We start from the raw sequence: 24,923 nt of genomic DNA on the forward strand, positions 1-24,923 counted from the left end.
ATGTTTCACAAACGGATTTCGTGCCTTATTCATGGGAAGCCCCTGACTTCACAACCGAGGAAGCCGGTTTTGATCGGTGGGCAAGAGCATTTTTCCCTGGAAAACGGTAAAATTAAAACTTTTCCCTTTGTCATTACAAGTATTTAACTATATGTGTAACGTCACTAATATGTAACTGTTTATATAAGTATGATATAATGACAAACAATAATGCAGAAAGCTTCAACAATAAGACGAGGAATACTAGAACGTTTCCCATCACCACTTTGCTTGAGTTCATTAGATTCACACTTCAAACGTGGTTTTTTAATCGAGAAGAAATTGCTAGAAAATGTGATACAAGACTGTCCCCGAAGTTTCAAGAGAATCTCGAACATCTGAACGGCAAGGCACAATACGTGAATACCTACGGACTCGGGATGTTTGAATGTAATGTTAGAGACGAGAGAGGTGACTTTGATGTGCATTTGATGAATAACACATGCACTTGTGGACTACCACAACTACTTGGAATCCCGTGCGAGCATGCCATCGCATCCGCACAACACATGAGTGTGGACATTTATTCGTTGTGCAGTCATTTCTATTCGAAGGAGATATGGATTGAGATGTACAAGGAATCTATATATCCTGTTGGGAATGAAGATCAGTGGAACGTTCCGGATGACATAAAAACATGAAGTGTTGGAACCAGTTGAAAAGAAACAAGCCGGTCGACCGAAGAAAAGTAAACAAGGAAGGCGAAGAGTCAATCGATACCGATCTCAAGGGGAAAAAGTTGTTCTTCATCCCAAATGTGGTAAATGTGGTGGTATGGGACATAACAGGAAGACAAGCACATGGAGAGAGTGAAAACTTGTTTATATTTATTAAGTTGATCGTTATGTTTATTTTTTAAAACTTATTTTGTTTAACAATTGACGTTTAAGTTTGAGTTGAACATATTTGTGGTTATGTTTATGTTTATATTTTTATTTATTACTTTAAAATATTTAAATGTGAATTTAATGACATGAAACTATATACTGACATGAAACTTAAGATATCCAATATATTTAATGACATAAATAGTTTTAATGACATGAAACTAAAGATATCCAATATATTTAATGACATCAAACTAGAGATATCCAAAATATTTAATGACATAAAACTAGAGATATCCTAATATTTAATACATATCATCACTCTTCTAATTGGAAAAATAGGGGCTTCGTAGTGTATAAAAACTGGCGTCGACAATGATGTGCTCCATGTATTTTATTGCGAACATCCCACAATCACCACTGAAAGACAAAATCACAAAATGTTATACACAAATAACTCTTAAATAATTATACACAAATTTTTTTACATACCTTTTCACACATTGTGGAACGGTATCGTCAACTAGGCATAAGAACGGTGGAAGTCGAATTTCCCCACCATCTAGCTCTCGCTCCGCCCTCGGATGCTCATTGAATAATCTCGACATTGCCATAACCTTCGATATCGCTTGACACCAATCCTACATTAACATAAGAATGTAAGAAAATAAATATATGATTTACTATAAACTTTAAAGTTTACTAACCTCCATCATCGTTATGAAGTTGTTGGCATGTTCACTATTCTTCGCAATGTCGTTTTGGCAGTCCAAGACGGTTATGGTCCACTCTTGGAGGTTGAATGGAACGTGAACCAATGCATCTGTTTGAAGTTGACGATGAACAAAATCTCTCGCGCACAATTCCACGGCAAGACTTGAGAGTTTCTGTATCCAGTCATAGGATCAAACACGATTCGTTGATCCCAATCTACGATCTCCGCCTCTTTGCCTTTTTCGTCGGCAATCTTCTTGTACTCTTGTTCTTTCGTATAACGCCCGTATACATGTTGGACCCACTGGGTATCCATGATGCAGACGTCTTGACGATACCCGTCATATTCTTGTTGGCGTCTCCGTCGCATATGTATAATAGCATCAATATGTTGTCAACGTATTTGGATTAACAAATATATTTAAGACATAATAATTAAATTTTACTATAAATACATATTAAAAGTAAAGTAGTTATACATACCGTGTCGTTTAGCCATTTTCTGTTCTAGATAAGGATCTTGAAGAAATCTTCTTCCACGCTAGCGATCTTCACATAAATCTTCGGCATAAAATGACGATCAAGTTTATGTGTATGACTCCACTTCACGACGGCTTCCCAATCTTTAAGTATTGGCTCCTTCAACGGTTTGAACGGCGACACCCGCTTATTTGTTGCATACTTCGGCCGAGTCGGGTCCGTGAAATCGGCGGAGAAAGTATCTTTTCGAATACGCTTTTGAGATGACGTTCGTACCTTCTCTTTCGCCTTCTTCTGTGCTAGGGTCGACAACGGGAGCGTCTTATATGATATATCGTCCCGCCGGGGACGTTTTTTACTAGGTGAAGCCGGCTTCCTCGTCGTACACGAGGGCTGCGAAGACGACGGCTGCGACGCCGCATGTGAAGGATGAGGGGCGGGAGGACTAGGAGGGGCGGGAGGACTAGGAGGAGACGGGGATCGTCGTGGACTAGGATGAGGCGGGGATCGACGTGGACGAGGTTTACCAGCTTGTGTAGTTGGTAACGGCTCGGGACATAAACCCGTCACGTCCGTGAACATCATGTTTATCTTCGCGAACATGTCAAGCTGTAAGTTGATGACACAAAATACTGAATAAGAAACTACATTTTTATACATTTTTATAGAAATGACTAATTTATACCTTTATTTATTAAAAGTAACCTGATCTCGCCTCATTCTCTCTAGCCTCCGACCGTTTGTACTTAGAGCTCTCAAGACGGTCGCCTGAGATTGTACCAACTGACTATGAGATTGTCGAAGTTCATTATGAGATTTTTGAAGTTGATTCTGAGTCTCGATCATATTATTCCACATTTCCTCCATCAAAGACCACACAAGGAGATGATCGGGACGGACGGGATGATCGGGACGAGCGAGAGGTGCGCGAAGTGCAGGCTGAAATGATTGAAACTAATAACTAATTCACATAAAACTAGTCACTAAAACTCATATTTTTAATTAATAAATAAAATTTACCTGACGAGGTTCTCGCAGTGTATCTGAAACATGATCATCATCATCGTCTTCATCACTCCACAAGTTCTCACCTTCGTCCTTTTCGGCTTGTCTGAGTACGTCGGCTTCTTTCGCAATTGACTGTACTGAATCAATCTCTTCCTCGATATTACGTGGCTCAACCACGTTTTCGCCTTTAGTCGGATAGAGCGATTGACTGAGTTACGTTTCTAGTTGCTAGAAGAATTCGCGCTCTCCGGTCCTTGGTCTCAACATCTGAAGAACACCGAGCTACAAGAGAACAAAAAATTATAAATATTTAAAATTTAGATAAGTGTAGTTCTCTAATAATATTTATAAAACATATAAATTATAAATTACCGTTTTTTTAAGAAAAACCTTCTCGACGTCCTTGCGTGTCACCACTCGAACGCTTGACCACGAAAGCATCCTCGGTACTCGGACACCGACATTGTTCTCGAACTGCTGACCAATCTCCGGAATAGCCTCAAACGCCCAATATTGCACGGCGTGCAAATTCCCCGGTAAGGAATACTTCGCCTCCTTCTGAGGAACGTTCTCGTTGGCGGATTTGTCCTTTTGTTTTACATAGTAGCGGTTCATGTCCACAGAGAGGGCGGAGAAAGTCTCTGCCCACGTGATGTTCCCCCATGGCAGAGAATAGAAGAACGGCAAGTCCTCAACCATGTAGAGATACTTGTCATTGATGAATCTGTTGTGTTCTACTCCGAGGAGATACCCAATGACAAACACGCACAATCCGAGCTTGTACGCGTCCTCCGGATCTTAACATGTCTTGAACGCGTTCGTCAAGACTTCGAACTTGGCGTTTCGCACACCATTCAAGTGATCGGTCACGAGCCTATCACTGCTTCGCTCGTTCTGCTCCTCCGCCGTCGGACCGTCTTCCATACTTAATCTGGTGATCAATGCGTATTCGAGTCTTCCGAATCTCACGCGTTTATTTCCGATTGCGAAGTGAATCTCACCCCTTTTCGTTGACTCCATCTTTCGAAGAAGAAGAGAGTGTGAGAGTACTGAAGAGAAATTTAGCGTCGTCGCCTCGAAGAATTGAGCGAACGGAGTCTCTGCAATCCTTTGAAGTAGATCAAGAGCGGTGAATTTTTCTTTCACAATCTTCAAGATTCCCGAACCACTATATGTGATTCGACCCGGAAAATTACTCCCACATAACAACGTCAATTTGTCCTAAAACACGAATTATAACAAGATTAATCACGTAATATATAACAAATAATTTTAAAAAATTCACTAAGAAATTATAAAAAGAAAACAAATATCATTCATTCATTCTTTATAACGTAATTCGACCAGGAAAATTACTCTCACATAAAAACGTCAATTTGTCCTAAAACATGAATTATAACAACATTAATCACGTAATATATAACAAATAATTTAAAAAAACCAACTAATAAATTATAAAAAAAACAAATATCATTCATTCATTCTGTATAACGTAATTAATTTTCTTTACTTAAAAACACAACTAAAATATGAAAAAAATTAAAAAAACAGCTTCGGGAGGTCGGATCTCGTCGGAGACGGTCGGATCCCGTCCTTTGAAGACCGTCGGATCTCGTCGGATCTCGTCCGATCCCGACCGAATCCGATGGTCTTCATCCGAAATTCTCAGATTTAAAAAAAAAAAAAATTCACCTCCAAATCTCATTCAAATCAACCTTAAATAACTAATAATCACTCAAATCTTCTATCCTACCAATCCTACACTAATCAAACCATGAAAAAACCATTAAAAAACTAACATTTTTTTTGTCATTTTGAGGTATGGAAGGCTATGGAAGTTTGAGAGCTTGATGGAGGTCGGATTTATGGTGGTGGGCATCGGATTTCGTGTGGTGGGCGTCGGAACTCGTCGGATTTGGTGTGGTTAGGCGTCGGAATGGGCTCACGTCGGAAATGGTGTGGTTGGATGTGGAGAGCAAGTGAGAGAATGAAAGAGATGGAGAAAGGGTTTATTTTGAATTGAGGGTATTTTCGTCCAAAATTGGTGCAAAAGTCCAATTTTGGATTTTTTTTAAGTAACAGGTCTAATTGAGATATTTCCATAACTTTCGGGTCTAGAAAATGAAATTTCTCTATTATATTGTATTATTATTATTATTATTATATGTATATATTCGTCGCAGCATAGTTGTACTCATTGTGAAGTTTATGCTCATAAACAAATGTGTGTTTGAAATCATATATAAAGAGAAATCGATCGAATTTAATTGTAAATATTAATTATCTCATAAACAAATTTAGTATATGATAGAAAGATAAAAATTAAACTTAATTATAAGTCAGACTATTTTACATTTTTGTGGTTGTTGATTAATCCTGATATTTTATAAACGTAAATGAATTAATTAACAATTCATGGACCTCTCCTACATAATAAAAAGTTAAAATTGTTATAAAATTGCGATTTGGTAGTTTCGCACCAAATATGCTCGACAAAATTTGGATTTGGGGTTATATTTTTAGAAATTATATAGATGTGTTTTGAAAGCATATATAGTATATTGAAATTAAATTTGTGCTATTGCCCAAGGATGTAATTTTTGTCATTACTTGTACTTTTACCATAAATTTGTCTTCATATTTATATATGTAAATTTTACTAATAATAATTAGGGAAAATATCAAGAGTATCAATCGTGTTTAATCAAAATGCAAGATTTATCCTCTCTATTTCTAAAAATATCAGACATATCTCTTCAATTTAATATAAATGATATATATCTCCCTTAAAAAATGTTATATTACAAATATCACATTTTTCGTTCATTTTTTATAAAAAAATAATTTGAACTCCCCAAAATACCCTTAATAGAATAAATATTTATTTACTATTTCATTAAAAAAAATCAAAATCTCTTTTATAAAAAAAAATCCTTAACTTTTTATAAAGAAATTTTTTAATTTAATTTTTTTTATATAGAATAGAAAATAAAAAATTATTTCATTAAGAGTATTTTGGGGAGTTCAAATTATTTTTTTTGTAAAGAATAAACAAAAAAGGGTGATATTTGTAATATAACATTTTTTAGGGGATGTATATGTCATTTATATTAAACTGAAGGGATATGTGTGATGTTTCTAGAAATAGAGGGGATAAATCTCGTATTTCGATAAAACACGAGGGATACCCTTGATATTTTCCCTAATAATTAATATGTAACGTTAGAATTGAAGAATGATCCAAGTAGTTTTATATGAAGTTTTTAATTTAACTATTGAACTCGGGGTTAGTATTGCAATGTGTATCATTTAAGATATTATTATGAGAATTGATAAGCCAAATGAAAAAAAAACTTAATGTTAAATGAAAACAAAAGCACTAAACACAATAAGGATCTTAATATTTTATTATTTAGTTAAGATCAATTCGAATAAAAAAAAATGGAACGATTTGAGTAATAGCAATTCTATTGTATGTCTTTTACAAAAAAAGATTCTATTGTGTGTAGATGAAAAAAAATATTGATCATGTGAGATATTCAGCATTATCTCGCCTCGCTAACTGGATCAACTAAAGGTGATGCGGCATCATCAAGAGTGTTCTGGTGAAGATAGACTGTTGAGCTTCACGTATTCTTTTGTATATATTGTCATCGGTAGCTTTAGTCTTTAGTTAGTTGAAATTAATTGTAATTTCTTATCTTTTGTAATTCTCTGTATACTGATCAAGAAAGATATTGAGAGTCTGTGAGATTGAGCGATCTGTGAGGCTAGGTTTCTCTGTGATTGATCGTGGTATTCATGTAGATTCTGGTGAAGTATTTTTGTTCTGATTGAGATTAAAGACAAAGGAAGTGTACTGTGGAAGTGTTGATAGGAGAATCGAATAAGAAAAGCAGACTAAACATCCGGTTGAGGAGTTCCGGAGATTAGGATATAGTGGCTGAACCTCGTTAACAAATCTTGTGTCTTTTGTTTTTCTCTTTTCTTTTATTTTCTGTTGACTCTTGCGATCCTAAATCTGTGAATTTGTGTGTGTAAAAGGTTCAAATATCTACAAGTGGTATCAGAGCCTGCATTTTGGCGTTCTGAACCACCACATCGAATTTGTTTGAAGATCGTAAGAGGTAATCCTGGCGGATCAAGAAGACCGCTCCAACCCGTATCTCAGAGGAGATGAGCGAGATTTTGCCAAGTTCAAGAAGCGATCAAGAAGTTCAACCAAACCCTAGCCCTGAAGACAATTGGATCCCATTGGAAAATATGAGGATCGACATCGACAAATTCGATGGTACTGGCGACTTCAGGATTTGAAGACGAAAGATCACGACGTTGTTGGCGCAACAACGGCTTCTGAAGATGATCATTGATCCGATCATGTGGCCCCCAAATTTTCCTAAAGACCAGAAGAGCGAGATGTTGGAAACTGCAACAGGTACAATTATTGTTCATCTCTCTTACTCTATCATCAGGATGGTGGATAAGCAAAACTCACCAGCCAAGATTTGGAGAAAGTTGGATGAAGTTTTCCAATCTAAGTCTCTCACAAACAAAATCTTATTGAAAGAGAGGCATTTCGATTATAAGATGAACACCACGTTGAGTCTAGATCAGAACCTAGATGAGTTCCTTAGGATGACCATAGAGCTTGCTAACTCCGCTAAGAATTAAGCCTTGAGTGATGAAAACCAAGCCATCATCATCCTAAACTCCATCCCTGAGATCTATAGGGAAGTTATGTTTGCTATCAAGTGTGGTAGAACCTCTATCACCTAGAAGAAGTCTTGTCTGCCCTTAAGTCTAGAGACCTTGAAATCAAAACCGAAAAGAACCAGTCTGGTGATGGTGAAAATCACATGGTCTGAGGTAGGTCTAGCACAAAGCAAACAGGGGACCACAAAGGGAATGATAAGTCTAAATCTAGATCCTCCTCTCAATCACCAAACCCAAACAGCCAAAGAAAATGTTATTTTTATGGCAAACTAGGACATATAAAAAGGATTACTACTCTTTTATCAAGAAGAACAAAGATAAGCCTAGTTCCTCTAATACCAACCCTCCAGATTTAGCAAACCTAGGAGATAGGTATGAGAGTGGGGACGTCTTGAATGTGAGTGATTCCCTTAGAACCAGTTAGTGGATCTTAGACTCCGGGTGTACTTACCACATGACTTATAACCGAGAATGGCTCAATGACTTCAAGGAGATTGAGAGTGGCAGAGTTGTGATGGGTAACAATCAGACTTGTGAGGTCAAAGGCATTGGGAATGTCTCAATCAAGATGTTCGATGGCATGATCAAAACTCTTGGGAAAGTCAGATTTGTACCAGATCTGTCAAGGAACTTGGTCTTAGTTTGAGTTCTTGATGATCTCCGATACTCGAACAAGATTGAGAATGACATTATGAAAGTGAGCAAGGGCTCCCTGGTTGTCTTGAAGGCTGTGAAGCAATCTGGCATGTATCATCTGGTTGGTGAAACAGTTTTTGGAAGCGCTGCTATAAGTACATATGTTGCTGAACTCAATACCATCCTGTGGCATAGAAGACTGGGTCACATCAGTGACAAAGGCTTATAAGTGATTAGCAATCAGAAACTTGTTGGCCAAGACAAGATTTCTAAGATTGAGTACTGTGATCATTATGTCTTGGGAAAGCAACAAAAGTTGAAGTTCAGCATTGGAAAGCACACTTCGACACAAATCCTCGAGTACCTACACTCATATTTATGAGGCCCAACAAGAGTCCCTACACATGGAGGTAACCTGTATTTCTTGTCAATAGTAGATGATTACTCTAGGAAGGTTTGGAATTATCTTATTAAGAATAAAAATCAAGCTTTTGACAAGTTCATATAATGGAAAACCCTTATGGAAAATCTGACTGGCAAAAAGGTAAGGACTGACAATGGACTCGAGTTTTATAGTGAAGCTTTCAGGTCACATTGTGCTAAAGCTGGTATTCAAGGACACAAAACAGTTAGGCACACACCTCAGCAAAACAGTGTGGTTGAGCGCATGAACATGACCCTCCTGAACAAGGCAAGATGCATGATGTTCAATGTAGGTATGGCTAAGTCTTTCTGGGGTGAAGCTATTATGATTGCTGCTTACCTAATAAATGGGTCACCCTCTAGTATTGGAATAGATCTAGGGTTAAGAAAAGATTTATCGCTTCTAGCAAGCGGTGGAATATAAAAAATCTCATTAAAAACTCGTAAAACGTTTTTACAACCTAGACAAAGTGCATTAACATATAATTTAAAATTTTAAAACTACATTTAGCTTTTACTCAGTACCAACTTCGAATGGAGCTTGAACGTTGAGAAGCCTTAGGAAGGTTGAAACGTTCGTCTCCCCACGTAGCTCGCCTCTCGCACTAGTCTTCTTGAACCTGTGAAACCACGAAAGTTTCTACCACTAGCATCTTAAGAGAATGGTTGGATTTAGTGTCTGGGCACTTTTAAATACGATGACTCAAGAACAAGTCTTTGAGCCAAAGAGCTAAAACAAATGTTAGGTCTAATGAGGACCTAGGTGCCAAAACAAAGAACAAGAAGGGATTCTAGAGAAGAGAGAGAGAGAGAGAGAGAGAGAGAGAGAGAGAGAGAGAGAGAGAGAGAGAGAGAGAGAGAGAGAGAGAGGCTCTCAATCTCTAAAATTGCGTGTTGTGAGTTGTGAATGAGGTGGGGTATTTATAGGAGGAGGATTACCTTCAAAAGGTAGTTTCCTCTTTTCTATAGAATATCACATATTCATGAGCAATTCTTATTTCCTCTTTTCCTATCTCATGGACGTCCAACTCCTTGCTTCTAGAAGCAAATTTGTTTCCTCTTTTGATTGCCTCTCTCTTGCCTTGTGTGCCGGCCATCTAGTTTCCTTCTAGAGGAAATTTGTTTCCTCTTTTTCTTTTGGCAAGTATCTTTATACATCAATGCACAAAATAAATCTCTTTTCTTCTCTTGGTTGGACGGTTTGGGCTTCTAGAAGGAGCTTCTAGATGTTTCTTTAATTGTTCATGACAACATAGGAAAAACCCATTAAGAATTTTCAAATAAAATTCCATGAAATGAAATTCAATCCTCAAGGCCCAATTCTCTTAACTTGGTCGTGTGACTTGAACCCATTTTCATCATATGACAATGTCAAAAAACTTATTTATTGACATTCATACCATCCCATGTCCAAAAGGACAAAATTACCCTTTAGACAATTTTCGTAAAACTTGTCTAGTTCTTGTTTTGGCTTAGCTTATAGTTTAACTAATCCTACTCTAATGACTTGTGGTTGTGACCTCATGGATCTAAATGAACAAATCTTGAGCTAACATACTTGGACTCAAAAGTTCACAAACCTTTTCCAAGTTCTAGCTTAATGTCAACTGACTCCATTAAAGAGTTGACACTGAAATCTCTCGGTTCAAATGAATATATTTTCTACTCATGAATTCTACTTAATTGTAATGAGTGGATCCATTGAATATTATCTATGTTTTCCCTTCATGAATATCATCAACTAGATGGGATTTACAAAATCACCATTTTACCCTTCTAGTTGTTATTTCCTCAACTCATTTGTCGCTTGTGAATAAATTAGAAACAATGTATTGACGAGGAGCTAACAAGTCACATTGATTCATCCAAAAGAGTCACGACTCAATTCGGACACTGGGCAGTTCATTTATTCACATTCCAAGGAACAAAGCATGAGGTGATATACATTGCATTTAAGCAATCTTGTACCTGAATTCATATCTACGAGATCTTCGCAAAGTTACTCATGACACCTTCATAACTTAGTACCTCATCAATAGGTCTTGTCTATATCACATAGTGAATCTAGAACTCTAACTTTCTCAAATGAGAATACGTAAGCTATGAAATGACATGTCTCATTTCAGGATTGAGGTAAGCAAGATGCAATTCATACATAGTGACTTCGAGGCATAAGAGGTTAAATGGTTTGTTCTTATTCTGTCTCTAGAAGTGCACTGGTCAATTCAGTACCTTCAGAAGATACCTAGGAAGAACTACATAGTTTCCAATCAATAGCCCTTTGACCCTTAGATTGTGAATATACAGTTTTAAGCAAACCATTAAGAGTTTGTTCATGCAAATCTATATTTGACTCTTCATTTGTTGTTAGGTTTGTTTAAGGACTAAAGACTATAGTTTATCATAAAGCTTCAAACAGACAAGGAAGAATGAATGAATGTTTCAACTTTTATTAATTATTCAACAGTTACAAGCAAGTGTCTTCGTGAGACTTTATTACATCAAATGTACATAAATAGAGACTACTACTCTTCTTGTAGGCACCATTGACAACATCTAGTGCCATAAGCTTCAAAACCCCTGATGAAATATGGTCCAATAAGCCTCCTGATTTGTCTCACCTTAGACCTTTTGGTTGTTATGCTTTTGCACATAAGAGTATAGGAAAGTTAGAACCTAGGTTTGTAAAGTGTGTGTTCCTAGGTTACGATGCTGGCTCTAAAGGGTACAGGTTGTGGATAAGGGATGAGTCTGATTTTAAGACTATGATTAGTCGTGATGTTGTCTTCAATGAACATGAATTTCCATGTGTTCCTATTACTAACTCAAATGCATGTCCTACTATTACTATGGTTTGTAAAGTGTGTGTTCCTAGGTTACCATGCTGGCACTAAAGGGTACAGGTTGTGGATAAGGGATGGGTCTTGTTTTAAGACTATGATTAGTTATGATGTTGTCTTCAATGAACATGAATTTCCATGTGTTCCTATTACTGACTCAAATGCATGTCCTAGTAGTTTTTCAACTAACCCTGCAGGTACCTTAGAGAGTTACATTCAGGTGGAGCCTATGACAGGGAGTTACTCTCAGGTGGAGCATGAGAATAATACCTACCATCCTGAGGATCATGCCTCTGATCAAGATCAACCTGAAGAGTCACAACAAGAAGAAAAATATCAGAGTACTGAACAAGAACAAGTCCCAGAACAACTTGAAGAAGAAGGGTCAAGTGAAGATCGGCTGAGTGACTATCAACTCACTCGTGACAGACAGAAAAGGGTCATCAAGCCAGATCACAAATATGGCCACAATGCCTAATCAGAGCTTTTGGCTTATGCTTTTACATCTGCTATCCAGATTGAGATGACTGAGCCCATGACCTACAATGAAGCTCTTGAGGGAAAAGATGCTCTGAAGTGGGTCACTGCTATGAAGGAAGAGATGGAATCCTTGCATAAGAGCATGACCTGGAGCATTCTGAAGAGACCTAAGAATCAGAAGCATGTAGCCTGTAAATGGTTATATAAGAACAAGGAAGGATCTGAACCAAAGGCTGGAGTGAGATACAAGGCAAGATTAGTTTCCAAAGGATTCACACAAGTCGAAGGTGTTGGTGATTTTAGCACCTCAAATAACCATTTAAATGCGGAAAAAATTAATTATGCTATCATAAGCTAATTAAAACATGGTTATTAATAAGATCAAGATTACTTAATTAATTGATATTAAGAGCCTTTGACAAGCAATCAAGATTTTAATGACAAGTTCATTGGAAATTTGCAGCTTTTGGCTCAACTACTGAACTCTTCAAGCTTTCTCCTAATCCGTCTTCCTTCCTTGAGTTCCTCAACGATCAGACATGCGAGCTTTTCTTCACGGACTCGATGTGATGACACCAAATTCTTCAGAGACGTAATCTCCGAGGCGAATAAGAAATATGAGTGGGCAACAATTTTTTTTATCTCACTGTGATCTCAAATAACGTTTTTAGATCACACCGTGTTTATGAGAATGGAATCACGGAATTCTGAGGGGAGAAGGATAGAGAGGAGAAGTCAGCCAAGAGGAGATGAGTTCTCTTTTTGGTCGAATTCTATATCTGAGAATTAGGTTCATTTTTTGCCTCTCATGAACCCCCTATTTATAGTAGTGAAAATGAGATATTATAGAATATTAAAGAATATATTATTTCCTTTTATTATGCTCACACTGTGTGTTCACATTATGGATTTAATCTCAGCCCTTGGATCTCATCACATGAATCCTATTTTTTCTCTCATCCATCAGATCAGTATCTAGGATTTTATTTTATATGAAAATATAAAATATTTTATTTGTTGAGAGAAAATAGGAAAATATTTCTCCTTAATATTCTCCTAAAAATAAGGAGATAATATAGGACAATCTTATTTCCATATATATTATTCTATCTCTCCTTTATTTTAGGAACAATAAAGAGAGAAATTTGGCTTTTTGCCTAACTCATATAATCGGCCAACATGCAGTAGGGAGAGGCCGGAATTTGCCCAGTGCAAGACCCAATTGTTTTAAGCCCATTTAACTCTTATTTACTTGTCCAACAATAAATAAATAGTTTATTTACTTGATCCGACAATAAATAAACAGTACTACTATAAATATTTATTTAATTCCGCAAATACCCGTTTTTCAGAATTAATGTTGTCAATCACCATTACAGCTTTGTAAGATAATAATAATGAAATAATTATTATTTTATAGTTCTTATTCACCTTTATCTAAGTCGAATCGGGGACAATGGACCTAGTATTTGAAGCTTAACAATCTCGATCAAAAGACGAAATAGTCTTTTCTCTTTTACGTATCGATTTATCTAATCTTGGTCATTATTCCACCATGTAAGCCAAGATGCACTCTCCTTTAACTCTTATTTATTTGTCCAATAATAAACGAATAGTTTATTTACTTGATCCAACAATAAATAAACAGTACTGCTATAAATATTTATTTAATTTCGCAAATACCCATTTTTCAAAATTAATGTTGTCAATCACCATTACAACTTTGTGAGATAATAATAATGAAATCATTATTATTAGAAAGTTCTTATTCGCCTTTATCGAAGCCGAATCGGGGACGATGGACTTAGTATTTGAAGCTTAACAATCTCGATCAAAAGACGAAATAGTCCTTTCTCTTCTACGTATCGATTTGTCTAATCTTGGTCAGTATTCCACCATGTAAGCCAAGACTGCACTCTCATCTAATACTAGAATTATATTTACTCATCGTGACGAGTGTCCACTGATTTAGTCAGTACATGATCATGATCCTCCAGGTTCAACCCGTATCGAGATAGGTCAATTTGTTTCGTTATACCTTTCTCGTTACATATATACCCTAAGCACAGTTGCTTCCCCAGCGAAATATTCTTCCGAACGTAAACCAACTTCAGAAGTACGCGCAATCATTCGGTTCTGGAATCAACCCTTAGGTGAGAGAACATTTACCTTCTTTCAGGAAGGCTGAATTTCGTATCTGTAAATCACTTCATCCTACGACCATGTCTCGACCTGCCAAAACACATATTTAGCCAGCGTTTCATTAGCCTTTAATGTGGTGAATCAAAGAACCCGGTAACATGATCTAGAAATCCATGATTACTTCAGGATTTAGATCAAGCGTCACTGTGACCATCATAAGCGACCTCGGCTAATGCATCGTAATCGTCCTTAAAGGACGTATATATCCAAACCAAAGCATGTCCTGGTCGTACACCTTTTCAAGTGTAGAATGCTCCTACCGAGTGATCAACCTTCATTCATGTTCCACATATATGACTTTAGATATGGCTTTCCAGGTGCATATCAGTCATCGACCATGTTCTAGTGGAACCCGGATGCCCAGCATGCGACTTAGTTTAATACGGAGACTATGAAATGATAAATTTTTGATAAATCTTTGGATTAAGATACTATCGCTTTCAACTCAAAAAGATAATAAATGTCAAAACTTTATTTTATTAAATATTTCAGCGAGAAGTTACAAATAATATCTTCTCGTGGGCAAGAATTCCTAATAGAAAGTATTGACTACAATGAGATTTTCTCTGCTGTAGTGAAATACAAGACTGTGAGAATCATGTTGGCTTTGGTGTGCCAATTTAACATGGAGCTACAGCAAATGGACGTTAAAACCACTTTTCTCCATGGTGATTTGGAGGAAGTGATATAGATGGAGCAGCCTCAAGGTTTTGAGGTCCATAAATCAAAAGATATAGTTTGTTTGCTGCACAAGTCTCTGTACGGGCTCAAACAATCGCCACGTCAATGGTATAAGAAGTTTGATAGTTTCATGCTGACTCAAAACTACCACAGAAGCTCCAATGATACTTGTCTCTACTTCAAAGGTAATACTATTAATGATGTTGTTTATCTACTCCTCTATGTAGATGACATGCTCATAATTAGTATGAGCCTGGTTTCTGATTGAAACTCTAAGATTGTGGATAAGTTCAAGATGAGAGGGTCAAGACCAGTAAGACAATCTTTGGATGGTCATTTCAGATTGTCCAAATCTCAAGCACCCTCATCCCCCTCTAACATTGAGTATATGTTTAAAGTTCCTTATTCAAGTGCAGTAAGGTGTGTGATGTACTCTATGATATGCACCCGGCCTGATTTAGCCCATGGAATCAGTGTCTTGAGTAGGTACATGTCAAACCCCGGCAAAGAGCACTGGCTGGCCATGAAATGGTTACTAAGATACATAAGCTGCACTACTCGCATTGGCTTGGTGTATGAGAGAACAAGAATTGGCGTTCAAGTTGAAGGGTTTGTGGACTCTGACTATGATGGTGACGTGGACAATAGAAGATCTACTTCAGCTTACTTCTTCATGGTGAATGGAAATTGCGTGAGCTGGAAGTCTTAGCTTCAGCCTGTGGTTACTCTGTCTACTGCTGAAGCATAGTTCATAACAGCGACTAAAGCAGTAAAAGAAGGCATTTGGATTGCTGGCATGCTGAATGAGTTGAAGATCAGTGAAGACATGGTTACTATCTTCTTAGACAGCCAAAGTGCCTTGCATTTGTGCAAGAATCCAGTGTTTCATGATAGAATGAAACATGTGGACATTATGTTTCACTTCATCAGGGAAAGGATCAGTGAAGGCAATGTAGCGGTGGATAAGGTCAGCACGGATGACAACCCTGCGGATTATGGAACTAAGGTGGTGACTCTGGGAAAATTCAGACACTGTTTGAAGCTTCTCAGAGTTGCAGATGTGTAAGTCTGCACATGGTCATGAACAATGAATCAACCGGTAATGGATAGAAAGTTTGGTCTGTTTAAGGTTCTTTTGAAGGCTCGTGCGTGAAAACACTGAAGGTGGAGTTTGTGAGATATATATTCAGCATTATCTCGCCTCGCTGGCTGGATCAACTAAAGCTGATGTGACATCATCAAGAGTGTTCTGGTGAAGATCGAGAGCTGAGTTTCACGACGTCCCTTTTTGTATATATTGTCATTGGTAGCTTTAGTCTTTAATTAGTTGAAATCCGTTGTAATTTCTTAACTCTCGTAATCCTCTGTATATTGATCAAGAAAGATATTGAGAGTCTGTGAGATTGAGCGATCTGTGAGGCTATGTTTCTCTGTGTTTGATCGTGGTATTCGTGTAGATACCGGTGAAGTCTTTCTGTTTTGATTGAGATTAGAGACAACGGAAGTGTACTGTGCAAGTGTTGATCGGAGAATCGAATAAGAAAAGTAGATTGAACATCCGGTTGAGGAGTTTTGGGGATTAGGCTATAGTGGTTGAACCTCGTTAACAAATTTTGTGTCTTTTGTTTCTCTTTTTTTTTCTTGTTGATTTTTGCGATCCTAAAGCTGTGAATTTGTGTGTGTAAAAGGTTCAAATCTCTACAGATCAAATATAATAGAATCCTCTCCACTAATAGTTGATTTGAATTGTGTTATACATGATTAATCTCAATTGTGTTATTGATCGAATTACCTCAAGCGTGTGTTTTCTAATTTATTAGTTATTTTCGATTAAATTATATAGCTTATTTTTAATCATTTAAAATTTATATTTCAATTAATTCTATTATCAGTAAATAAAAGTCGTTAAAACCAAACATAATGTAAGTATGTAACACACCACTCTCTTCATTGTTTATAATTATGGTTGTTATAACAACCATCGACTTCATGGTTGTTATCACAAATTATGGGGGACCTTTAATTACCTAATTAGTTGTCGTACTATAAATCCGGGCTGGTAAGGCTAAAAGAGGCAATGGACTTCATGGTTGCTATCATAAATTAATTATGTTTCATCCAGCAGTAACATCGAACTCAATTGTTCTTAATACTTCTATTTCGATCTTCGTTTCTTTCATTTCTATATATTTATATTTAATTTTAGATATCACATATTATTACTATTATTATTATTGTTATTATTATTTCCATTTAGCAATTTATAATTCCAGAAACAAGAATTCAAGCCCATTTCATAAATTGAAATACATGATTCTTTGACCTGGAGAAAACTCACATTAATATTACTCCACGCGAATCAAGGATTTAACCTCTAAATGCACAAACTGATTTTGCTTCTTTCCTACACACGAACTCGGTTTATTTCTTATATTCAATTTCTGAAAAAATAAAATAAAAAATGTCTTCCTTTCCTCACGGTGTAGACGGTTTTTCTTTCGACAAAGGCGTGGCCAAAAACCAAAAAGGAGAAGAAAAATTCATTTCTTCTTTTCTCACGGCGTAGACGATTTTTCTTTCAAGAAAATCATGAAAAAAAAAAGAAAGGAGGATCCACACACAATATTTTATTTATTAATTACAAAAACCCGGCCAATAACAGAAAATAAGTTTTTGAAATTCTTGGCTATCTTCATGTACAGATGAAGACAGCCTTCACTGATGCTAAAAATTGAATATTTAGTAACTGATTATAATACACGTTTATATTCTGAAATTCATTCTTGTCATTTAAATCCCTAAATTCTATAGAAATGACGGCCTTCACTTCACACCGATGCTAAACAATATTCGTGTCATGCACTTTACGTGGATATTAAGTTTCTCTCGAGAATAACGACCCGCATAATTAATAGTATACATTTTTTAGATCTTGTGACCATAGAGAAAGGTAAATGAGAGAGAAGTGAAGTTGTATTTATTTACTTATTTATTCATGTTTAGAGTAATTAAATCTAAAAGAGATATGGTTTAGTTAAAAATTATCAAAAGTTAGCTATTTGCTAAAGACTAAGGTAGTTGGAAAAGTCCATTTATTATAATTTATACTACCTTAATCTAGGAATACAGTCTCAAATTCTCAATTAATTAGATAATCTATATTTTAATAAAGCACTTCTTAATCTTACCTAGTCTTAATTACGAGGGCCACACCTACGTCATGGGCTTTCAACTCTGAAATCATAATGGAAACATCGAGATCCCCACGATCGAAAACACTATAAAGAGAGCATGTGGATCTGATTCGAATTCTAACGACTTAATTTTTATTTTATTATAAATAAATCCATACAAAATGCTTGTAGGCAAAATATATTAATTACACTTGCTGAACTGAGCTGTCAAGCAAGAATATTTAACATAGTGAATCTCGCAGTAATTAACTCACGTCCACGGTGCATGGAACGTGGTTTAATTAATGTATGTGTAATGTGTATATAATTCGTAGACTTTTTGTAAATTATTTATACGTATGCTATTAGTACTTTAAATGAACAAGAGGTCTGTAAAAAAAATATAAAAAGAAAATGAAAAAGTAAAAGAGGGTTCAATATAATATAGACGCGTGTCAGATGTAGACCCGGGCTTAGTTATTTGAATTTTTTTTTTTTGTGCACTAGCTAAAAGATAAAAGGCAGATAATATGAATTTTCTTTGGCAATAAATCCTATAAACCATGTGACTGTTTACTCTCAAGTTCAGTTTCCAAACAAGTTCGCCAAAGAAGCTTCGGCGTTGTGAGGGAAAGTATAGTCAGCTGGATATATATATATATTTATCCTTAGTCAATATAAGATATATACCTTAAGAATTTTTATAACAATTAAAAAATGAATTAGTGTTTTGAGTGTCCAAAACTTTTGTTTTTTTGCCTATAAATACACACATGCACAAAACTTTTATGCCAAAAGTGGCTTGAGTGTCCCTCCTTCTTCATCTTATTATTCTTTCTTCTCTCCAGGGTTATTCTTTTTTTTTTTTCCTCTTCTCAAATATTGAAGTTAATAATATCATATGGCGATCATGTTTTGGGTCTTGTTCCTCTTCCTTTCTTGGTTATTAGTTTCTCAATTCTTCAAGTTAGCGAATTCCGTGGGGTTCATGTTTTATGTCTTCCTATTCGTTTACGGATTATTGATCGTGAAGGTGTGTTTCATGTTTTGGGGGAAAAGATCAGGGAATCAAAAGGAATCTGGGAGTCGAAAAATAAAAGGAACTGTAGTGTTGATGAGGAAGCATGTTCTGGGCATGAAAGATATCAAAGCTTCATTGCTTAATAGAATTCATGAGATTTTTGGTTTTGGAATTTCCATGCAGCTTATTAGCTCTGTCCAGCGTGACCCAGGTCAATCTCTCTCTCTCTCTCTCTCTCTCTCTCTCTCTAACATGCATACTCTTGAATTGGATATGCACGTTCTTTATTGGAAACTTTAACGACCATTTAGGCAATTTGCTAGTTATATATAGGTAAAATAGTAAAAGTGTAGGAGTTGCTAATTGTGTTGAGGTTGACCCGTAATACTTAGTTTTTTTTTTATATTTTTTTATAATATATATTTTTTTAGTAAACTGCGAGTTTTGTTCCTCTACTTTTGGGTTTAGTGATTTGATTTACATCTGACTAATTTTTAATTACGAAAGTTTAGAATTACTCTTACTTTTGTGTTATAAAAATGTATTCTGAATAGATTATTAAATTTATAAAGGTTAAGTTTCTCTTGAAAAATTACAGAGGCAGAAAGAAAATTAGTAAAGAGAAAAAAAAACAAGGATGTTTTTATCTTCTATCAAAATTTGTCACATGCCAATATATACTAATGAGAGATGGAATAAGCTTTACCGACGAGCTGTCCCCTTGAATACTAATGATGGAATACCCTTTTTATTACTAATGATAGATTATAGACATACATACATTGATTACGTTTGGAATTCAATTGGAGTTGGTTAAAAGTTTCATGTGACCAACTATTTTTTCCACATTACATTGTCCTTAATAGATTGAATTATTAATGATTTTGTCGCAAGAATATTTTTTTTTTTTTATATATGATAAACAAATTATTATCAAATTTAGAGGACGAATCGAGAGGAAAGCCCGGAAATGGATCTTATGTGGAGAAATGGTTAACGACGTACACTCCATTCATGGCCGAAGAAACTAGTTTCCCAATCACATTCGAGTGGGACGAAGCGATGGGACTCCCGGGTGCTATATTGATTAAAAACTACCACTACAGCGAGTTCTTTCTCAAGTCGGTCATCCTCAAAGATGTCCCGGGCCACGGGGAGGTGAATTTCGTATGTGACTCGTGGGTTTACCCCGTGTGCCGTTACACATACCATCGCGTTTTCTTCTCCAATAAGGCAAGTTATATCTTCAAAATAAGATCTAACGTTTTTTATTTAACAAAAAAGATAAATGTCTAACATTTTACAAATATTTTCATGCTTTCCATTTGTTCATCAGTCGTACTTGCCGTGCGAAATGCCCGAATTGTTGCGGCACTATAGGGAAGAGGACTTGGTGAATCTTAGAGGAGATGGCACGAGCGAGCTTAAGGAGTGGGACCGAGTCTATGACTATGCTTTCTACAACGACTTGGGAAGCCCCGAAAAGGGTGCGGATTATGTGCGTCCTGTCCTTGGAGGAACTAAAGAGCGCCCATATCCCCGAAGAGGAAGGACCGGAAGACCTATGCATGGTAAATATTTTCTTGCATCCTATAGTTGTATTGGACATTAACATTATACGTGGGATTTTGAAAATTTTATTGTACCAAAATCAAGATTTTTTTTTTTTTTTTTTACCAAACTTGTCACAAATAATTGGATTTCGTGACAAAACTATCATAAAAAATAGAATTTTGTGACAAGTTTATTGGATTTCGTACAAATTTATAATATTTGTGGAAATATCAAGTTCGGCTGATTTCGGTAAACAGAAATCTAAAATAATAATATTCATGTCCAATTATTTTTCTTTTTTTAAATATATTTAGAGCAAGTAAAATTTGTGTTAAGCAGCTAAAAACTCGGAGAAGAGATTGCCGCTTCTTAGCCTAGACATCTACGTACCGCGCGACGAGCGGTTTAGACACTTGAAGTTCTTGGCTTTCTTGGCCTACGCCCTGAAAGCCCTTACCCAGCTCTTGCTCCCAGCGATCGCAACTTTGTGGAAAGAAAGAATCAACGAGTTTGACTCATTTGATGAAGTGCGTGCTCTCTACCGAGGCGGTGTTAGCTTACCGAGCGGGATTTTGAAGAGAGTTAGAAAGTGCATCCATTGGGAGTTTCTTCGCGAGCTTCTTCGCTCCGACGAAGAGCAGTTTCTCAAGTTCCCGACTCCCGCGGTGGTCAAAGGTACAAAATGAAATAAAAAAGGATAAAAATCTTTGGTATGGTTGATAATATTGTAACCCTAATTGTGGTTAATCGGGTTCAGGTGAGGACTCAGCTTGGAGGACTGACGAAGAGTTTGGACGCGAAACGCTAGCCGGAGTGAACCCCGTAGTCATACGCCGCCTTGAAGTAAAACCAATAAACTTTTTTTAAAAACTATTTCCAATATCAATTATTTCAAGATTAATATTCCAAAAATAATTATGTGTGGTAAACCATAGGTATTCCCACCAGCCAGCAAACTAGACATTGAAATGTATGGAAATCAACATAGCTCAATAAAAGAAGAACACATTAAGAAGTACATAGAGCCACTCTCTATATATGAGGTACTAATTTTATTTCTCTCATATAATTTTCATAATATTACATGTTTATAAATGAAATTGAACTCAAATAACATGAGACTTGTCATACAAGGCACTTGAACAAAACAAGATGTTCATTTTGGACCACCACGACGCAATCATGCCGTATCTTAGTCGGATTAATACGACCGGGACAAAGACTTACGCGACAAGGACTCTCCTCGTTCTCCAAGACAACGGGACGCTCAAGCCCGTGGTGATCGAGCTGAGTTTGCCACATCCTCAAGGACGTTCCCACGGTTGCGTTAGCAAGGTCTTCACTGCCCCAACAAACTCAAATCCCAGAATAAACGACGTCAAAGGCTCAATTTGGCAACTGGCCAAGGCTTACGCCGCAGTCAATGACTCTGGCTATCACCAACTCATCAGCCATTGGTATCAATTTTTTAAATATTTTTGTTTCCGTGGATATAGTCCTTTGATTATTAGGCGAGTAGTAGGAAAAAATAGACCGCAAATTATTAAGTTTATAGCATTTTACTCCCTTTTATAGTGCTATTAAACTTTTTGATGAAATCACCTAAACGTCTTAAACATATTATTTAGTTTACTAATCATTTGTATATAATTCTAAAATCCATCATTAGAACAAAATCTTTACTTTATAAAATTTAAAACTACTTAACTTTGATTTGGTGTATTTAGGGTTAGATTATAATATAGTTTGTTCTTATATATTTTAATAAGTTAAGAAGTTTATTTAAGTTGGCACACATGCCTGATGGCTATTAATGATATCATAGGTTTCATTAACATGTTCAGTATTTTTATAAAATGGCTAAAATGCTACAAAATCAATAGTTTGTTGATCGTTTTAAATGACAATTAAAATTAATTTAGAGACAAAAAAAGTCACCCGAATGTTAGTTTATGGACGAGTAATTTTTTTTATTTTGCAAATGTTTGTGTTGCGTTACAGGTTGAATACTCATGCGGTGATAGAGCCATTTATCATCGCGACAAAGAGGCAACTGAGTGTGGTTCACCCGATCTACAAGCTCTTAGAACCGCATTATCGTGACACGATGAACATCAATGCCTTGGCTAGGCAGACCCTCATCAACGCCGGTGGTGTCCTCGAGAGGACGGTCTTCCCTGGCAAATTTGCAATGGAAATGTCCTCTTTCCTCTACAAGGATTGGGTCTTCACTGACCAAGCCTTGCCTGTTGACCTCCTTAAAAGGTTGTCCTCTCTAAAATTACATTTAATGAGGAATATGTCATACAAAACTGTTTTTTAATGACAACTATAGTAATAAAAGTATAATAAAGTCTCACTAATAGATAATCAAGAAAAAGTCTATCAACTAGTCATCCTTTTGGAAAGAATAATGATATATGTCAGCGGAATCAGCGACATCAACGGTAACGTGTCAGATTGACGCGTTGACGAAAATCAATATTCTTTTGGAAAAAAACTTATTTATTATAAAATAATTGGTTTCTATCCTAATTTTATACTCATCATGATCTACAGAGGAGTGGCAATTGAGGTCGAATCGGATCCGGTTCACCACCCCCATGGCCTGAAGCTCTTGATCCCGGACTACCCATTCGCGAACGACGGCCTCGAGATTTGGTTCGCCATCAAGACCTGGGTCTCCGAATACTGCCACCTGTACTACGCCTCCGACGACCACAAAGTAGGGTCCGACACGGAGCTCCAAGCATGGTGGGCCGAGATTCGAACCGAGGGCCACGGTGACAGGAAAGACGCTACGTGGTGGCCAACGCTCGACACGCTTGAAACCCTAACCGAGACCTTGACAACCATCATTTGGGTCGCCTCGGCTCTCCACGCGGCCGTGAACTTCGGGCAGTACCCTTACGCGGGCTATCTCCCGAACCGCCCCACCGTGAGCCGGCGCTTCATGCCTGAGCCGGGGACCCCCGAGTTTGCCGAGCTCGAGGCCGACCCAGACCGGGCGTTTTTGAAGACCATAACGGCCCGGTTCCAGACCCTTCTCGGGGTCTCGCTCATCGAGGTTCTGTCGAGGCAGTCGGCCGAGGAGGTCTACCTTGGGCAGAGAGAGACGCCGGAGTGGACGGCGGATTCCGGCACCGTCGAGGCCTTCGAGAGGTTTAGGAAGAAGTTGGAGGGGATCGAGGAGAGGATTGCGGAGAGAAACCAGGATTTGAGTTTGAGGAATAGGGCTGGTCCGGTTAACTTGCCGTATACTTTGTTGCACCCCAACACGTCCAACACCAGCAATAAGTCAACGGGAGGTGGGTTGACTGGAACTGGAATTCCGAACAGTATATCAATCTGACCAACATGTTGTATTTGAGTTTTTTTTTTTTTTTTTTTTTTTTTTTTTTTTCAGTCTTTTACTTATTTATTCTTGCTGTTGCGATTGGTGGTAATAATGATGGTCAAGAGGTTTTTGTTGCGTAAAACACTTTAATATTTTAAGCAATATATCTCGTCCGAATGTTATGAGCATAATCATGGAAAGTTAACCCTAACGAATTATTTACCTGTATTTTCTTTTGGCGATTTGACACCAACGTCTCGGTCGAAAGAAAACCCACGATCTGACACCACTGCTCATCGACGACATAGCAATTAGTGGTTTTTTTTTTTTTTCCCACTCTTTATTTATACTATTCACTTTTGCAATTGTCTAAACTCTAAAGCGACACACAACTTATAGTATAGTTTACATTCTAATTATTAGTAGCTTCTCATTGCTATTACTAATAATTTTTTTCCCATCTCGTTGTGTTTAAATGATACTTAGTCATTGTAATGGTATCATTACACAATTAAAAGTCAATAATATTTTAAATACTCTAGATAACCATCAATTTTGTCAAAGAACTATTGATAATAGAAGTGTTGTATGATTAATAACATGCTCTTTTAACATTTTATTACTATTTATGTCTTTTAACATACTTGTCATTTTATTATTTGTTTCTTCATATTGTTAAGTCTGATAGATTTTTTTTTTCAGCTTGAAATCTTGTATATTAACAAGGCTGATTCCTTATATATATTTTGTTGGATCTTCTGTGGCATGATTAAGTTTGACAAAACAAATTATAAC

The 24,923-nt window shown here is 36.7% G+C and overlaps 1 protein-coding gene across 1 annotated transcript; it reads left to right on the forward strand.

The window, feature by feature from the left end:
• Positions 1 to 18,999: 18,999 nt before the first annotated feature.
• Positions 19,000 to 24,319, forward strand: LOC149393043 (linoleate 9S-lipoxygenase 6-like). Its single transcript, XM_089618455.1, has 9 exons — positions 19,000 to 19,448; positions 20,181 to 20,470; positions 20,574 to 20,808; positions 21,131 to 21,466; positions 21,549 to 21,634; positions 21,727 to 21,834; positions 21,926 to 22,248; positions 22,793 to 23,056; positions 23,351 to 24,319. The coding sequence occupies exons 1-9, from the start codon at positions 19,118 to 19,120 to the stop codon at positions 24,141 to 24,143; spliced, it is 2,766 nt and encodes a 921-aa protein (XP_089474581.1). The 5' UTR covers positions 19,000 to 19,117; the 3' UTR covers positions 24,144 to 24,319.
• The last annotated feature ends 604 nt before the right edge of the window (positions 24,320 to 24,923 follow it).

Source organism: Urtica dioica, chromosome 6 (assembly GCF_054948205.1).
Source record: "Urtica dioica subsp. dioica isolate 48M chromosome 6, U.dioica_male_clone48M_v1_H2, whole genome shotgun sequence".
Taxonomy (NCBI): Eukaryota; Viridiplantae; Streptophyta; class Magnoliopsida; order Rosales; family Urticaceae; genus Urtica; species Urtica dioica.

Bases quoted from the DNA above. Each gene is read 5' to 3' on its own strand.
- LOC149393043 (XM_089618455.1), top strand. From the start codon at position 19,118: ATGGCGATCATGTTTTGGGTCTTGTTCCTCTTCCTTTCTTGGTTATTA. The intron at 20,471-20,573 runs GCAAGTTATATC...TTTGTTCATCAG, and splicing joins GCGTTTTCTTCTCCAATAAG to TCGTACTTGCCGTGCGAAAT. The intron at 21,635-21,726 runs GTAAAACCAATA...GGTAAACCATAG, and splicing joins TAGTCATACGCCGCCTTGAA to GTATTCCCACCAGCCAGCAA.